Source organism: Fulmarus glacialis, unplaced genomic scaffold (assembly GCF_000690835.1).
Source record: "Fulmarus glacialis isolate BGI_N327 unplaced genomic scaffold, ASM69083v1 scaffold26060, whole genome shotgun sequence".
NCBI classification, from domain to species: Eukaryota; Metazoa; Chordata; class Aves; order Procellariiformes; family Procellariidae; genus Fulmarus; species Fulmarus glacialis.
In genome coordinates this window covers 9,173-13,866 of record NW_009186169.1, presented here as the reverse complement: position 1 = coordinate 13,866, position 4,694 = coordinate 9,173, and the positions used below count along the sequence as shown (strand labels likewise).

Here is a 4,694-nt window from a genome sequence, read left to right as displayed (position 1 = left end):
AGCTGTGGGGAGCAGCCCTCCCGGGACACGGGGGGCAGCCCGGAGGGGTGAGGGGGACCCGACCCTCCCGGGGCACTGGGAGCAACGGGTGGGGATCGGCCTCAGGAGAGCGGTGTGGGGACCTGATGGTCCTGGGGGCACCAGGAGCATCCGTGGGGAGCTGCTGAAGGGCACCGGGAGCACCCGTGGGGACCAGCCCCGCCGGGGGGACTGACTCACCTGGCTCTGTGTGGTACGTGTAGCAAAGCCAGATCTCCCCAGAGCTGCGGGGTTCACCTGGCTCTTCCCCCCTGCAGTCCCTGATGGATGCGCAGAACTTGCGAATCGAGGAGCTCTTGCAGAAGATCAAGCAGCAGCAGTACAAGCTGGACAAGCAGAATCTGCAGATTAAAAGCCTGCAGAGCAAGGTGAGCTCCCATCCCGCTCTGCGGCTAGGGGACTGAAGCCTGGTCCTGCATACTGCGGAGACCCCGGCATGAACCGCCCTGGCAGCCCAGCTGGCACAGCGCTCTGGTGACAGGAGAACGGGCTGAGCTGCTGCTCCCTGGCTTTGGGGACCCTAAAAAGCCCTGGGCCTTGTGCTGCAGTGTTGGTGCAAGGGTAGCAAACTGCCAGCTTCCCAAGTATTTGCACAGAGCAATAGGAGGAATGGGTGTGTGGGAGCAGAGCCTCTCTGGACTCTTCCTTTGAGTTTATCTGCAGAATAAACTTGTTAGCATGGGTGTGAAAAACCACAATAATTTCTGGCTTTGCCAGCCTCGGGTATCTCCTATTCCTCAATGTTCCTGGGAAAGTTCAGCTCCAGCTCTGGTCATGGGAGCAGCTGGTGCCTTGGCCGATAAGCTTCCCTGAGTACCAGTATTGAAAATGAGCTGAGATTAAATCATTCTGACTTGTGCCTTTTTTTAGGTAAATCTATTGATCCCCTTACACCTGAAGGACAACAAAACGCAGTCTCTGAAGTGGAAGATAAACCTGAAGAAGAACCTCAGCCTCACCAACCAGAGCCAGAACGCTAGCGGGGAGCCCATGCTGACACAGAGTGAGTTATCTGCCTGTGCCGCCTGGCTCCTCCGCACCAGAGCAAACCTGCAGCAATTGTAACCGTTTGGAAACAAAAGGTTCAGTTGTCCTGAGTCAGGATGTGAGATTTGCTCACAAAACCAGAGCTTGGGAGTTTGGCCAGACTGGGGGGATCTGGAGCGCGGGCAGGATCCTAGCCTTCTGGATCAGTGTAAGTCCAGCAAGAATTTAAGGTTTTAAGAGGAATTTTTCTGCCTGATATTAAGAATGCAGTGGGGAGCAGAGAAATGCTGCTAGCAGGTATTTGTCAAAGAGGATTGGCAGGTGGGGTGTGAATGCAGGCAGGAAAGGAGGATCTCTGCTCCTTGGAGTTAACTCTTGTTCACCTGCTCTCACTTTACCAGGCAGGGTCTGCTTCTCAGTCTATCTGCTGGCAGAGGGGAGGGTTTGGGAGCCCTGGACCATGAGAGGAGAGCTAGATCCTTGTGTGCCTGTCTCCCTTGGCTCATATTTAGGGCTCGTACATGAAAGACAAGTGCCTCAGCTAGCACTATCCTTAGCAGAAGGTGCTGAGCTGCAGCAAATGCCCGGGCAGTGAAGGCACTGGACACTCACAGCCCTGGGAAGTGTGTACCAGAGCAGGCGAGTGGATGATGCTCCGAAGCTCCTGGCTCTGCCTGGAGCATCCTCTCTGCCGGCAAGGGGGCTGGAGGAGCTCCTGCAGAGCGAAGGGCAGCAGAGCGGGTGTCCCCAGCTGTGCCGCATCCTGCAGCCTCCCTCCCAGACAGGAACTGGTGTCCCCGCAGGGTTTGCTGGCTGGGAGCAGCTGCTCTCATGTTATGTCAGCTAAATCATGGTGCTGGCTCTGTCTGTGCAGCTGTCTGGGGATGTCCAGTGTGAGCCAAACAGAAACCAGGCAGGGTGAGGGTGCATGGGGAAATCCTGCTCAGGGCTTAATGCAGGAGTAGCTATGGGAAAACACACAGTAATTTGTATGTGGAGCCTGGAGCTGTCACCAGTGTGCCTGAAAGCTGGGAGGGCAGAACAAAGAGCTGCAGAATCGATGCGGACAGGGGAGAGATGGGATGCGAGGCTCAGTGGGGCTGGCCAGCCTGCAGTAGGGCTATGTGAGGTCTCCCTTGGTCAGAGCAGCACTAGCGAGCCAGAAAACTGTTTCAAAACTTTCTCCCCCTGTTTTTTCCCAAGTCTTTGTGACTTGCCCTCAGTAGTGTGTCATAAAATCCTAGAATCCTAGAATCATTTGGGTGGGAAGGGACCTTTAAAGGTCATCTAGTCCAACCACCCTGCTCCACTCTCAGGTTATGCTGAAAGTGGGGTGCAGGGAGATGGGTTCGGGTCTTTGCTACTTACTGGTGGCAGATGTAGGCTGTACTGTCAGCTCTGCACTGGCTGATGGGCACTGGGTGCAGCCACCCAGTGAAGCACGGTGGGAGGCAGCAAGGGCCCACAGCCCCCAGGGCTGCTGCGAGGCGGTGGGTGCGAGAGCTCAGCACCTTCTCATGCTGCACCGTCCCCGATAGGGGTAGACCCTGAGCATCCCCAGTGCCCTGGGCATCCTGACTCTCCGCCACCCGGCCGAGCCGTGAGCTCCCTCTTCTCTTGCCTATTCCCTGATGCTGATATCATTGACAGAAAACAAATTGGCTTCTTCATTAGCAAGTTGAGTGAGTTCTTTGGCAAATCTTAAAGCACACAGTATCTGGCGGGCCAGCCCCATGCCCTCTGCCTGGGGAGGCTTGTGGCCACTTTTAGAGCAGGCAAGCGTCAGGAAAGCTTGTGCCGGCGGCTCCCTGCCTATTGTCAGGCAGAGCCGCGGTGCCGGCATGGCCCTGGGGAACAGTGATGAACTCCACCAGCAGCCCTTCCAGAAAGACCCTTTTATTTGCATCCAGTGAACACAAGTTTTTTCAGGCCAGAGATGGCACGGGGCCAAGCGTGTGAAAGTTGAAGGCTTGAAGCAGCCTGGAGAGTGAAAGGTTTAATCGCTTGCAGAAAGAGGATCACGTCTTTAGGCAGAGCCTGTGCTCTGGCAGCTGGCCGAGTAGGGGAAAGGTAGAGCCCTGCTCGCTCTCTCCCCGTGGTGCTGGGACTCCAAAATAATTGGGTTGGGTTGGGGAGGGTGAGGGGGAGGTGATGCAAACAGCTCCAGGCATGCCCTGCTGTCTGCAAGAAAGGGTGTTTATCCCAGGTTGGTGACCTCCTGTCATGCCTGGAGATCCTGTTGGCTAAATACGATGCCATGCCTGGGGCAGCTCCAGCCAGCCTTGTTGATTCTTCTGTCTTGTTTGGCTAAATAAAGGGGGAGGGAAAGAAAAACATCCAGAGCAGCCAGGAGGTCTTGTTGTTCTGCTGGTGCCATACGGATGTGCAACATGAACTGGAACTAACAAGCGTGTTCCTCAAACAAAAAGATTGAGCTGAGACTGTTCAAGCAGCTGCATCTCATTCAGCTGCTTCAAAGTCCCCATTGCACCAGGAAAACAGAAGAGATCTGAGTGCAGGGAGTGTGGCCAGGGCCCAGAAAAAAAAAAAACAGACGGGGATGGGATTGACTTCTGCACGCTGGGGCAATTGCGCATCCGCCCAGGCACCGTCCTGCTGATGCTAGGAGGTACGGTGGGAGAGGAGGCAGGGAGGTCTGCGAGGCCGGGCGAGCCCAGCAGCCTCCGGCACCTCCCTGTTGCTGCGCTTGTGAGGGGTCGCTGCAGCTGTGGGAGTGGGGTCTGGTTGTGGGTTTTCCTTCCCCTGAGCCTCGTTTGGCTTCCCTGGCTGCATTCACCTAGAAAGTGAGCGTATCGGGGATGCACTTGGTCTCCCCACAGTGCTGGGTGGCTTTGCGTGGTTTTGATCCTTCATGCAAAATGCTCGCCCTCGATCCACGTGTGCACGGGCTTGGGGGAGGGCTCGGGGCCACACGTTTGTGCTGTGGGTGCACTGATGGGCTTGGTGGCACCAGTCCCACGCTGGCATCAGCCCGGGGGTGTGAGGGATGCCAACGGCAGAACGAGTCCAGCCGTGCTGGCTGCGGGCGGTGGGAGAGGGGCTGCCTGTGCCAAGGAGGGGAAAGTTCACCGGAGGGGTCTGGTGGGGGGGTGAAATGGGTTAAAGGTGGTGATAGGTGTCACATTGCCATCCCCTGGGTCCCCCGACACTGACCTTTTCTCCAGCTGTGGCTCCGCTCTTTGCCCCGATGCAGCATCGGGGCTCCCCAGGTGCCCAGCGAGGACGGGGGCAGGGGGCAATGCCCCGAGGGGGCTGCTCTTGCCCTCAGCAGCTCAAAGGCCCCATTTTCCCCCCTTCTGCCCCACTCAAAGCCCCTTGGCTGTGGGGGAGGCCCCTCTCCCCACTGCTGCCCTGGATCATGGTACCAGCCCTGACCCCGGGGGCAGCTATTGCAAGGGGGACCCCACGGGGGGGGCTGCGGGGGCAGCCAGCACCCCGGCACAGACCGGGGCTTGTCTTTAGGTTTCTTCGCTCGTCTGTCTTGGGGTTGTGCTGGCAGCAGCTGTGAGCCACCAAAATCCATCCCACCCTTGCGCGGGGAGAACAGACCCCCTTTGTCTGGGGGTGACGGGGGCACCTGTCCCGACTGACAAAGAGCCCCTTGACTGCGCCGCCCGCCCAGGGGATGCACGCCCTGCACCTCCGCA

General features: G+C 57.8%; 1 protein-coding gene across 1 annotated transcript in view; it reads left to right on the top strand.

Moving 5' to 3' along the window:
- Positions 1-296: 296 nt before the first annotated feature.
- ANGPTL4 (angiopoietin-like 4) overlaps positions 297-4,694 on the top strand; it is a gene marked incomplete at its 5' end in the record, with an annotated part of 7,163 nt that continues 2,765 nt past the window's right edge. The window contains 2 exons of the mRNA XM_009587047.1: positions 297-407; positions 910-1,042. Coding sequence (XP_009585342.1) covers positions 297-407; positions 910-1,042 — 244 coding nt within the window. The remainder of the gene's footprint in view (positions 408-909; positions 1,043-4,694) is intronic.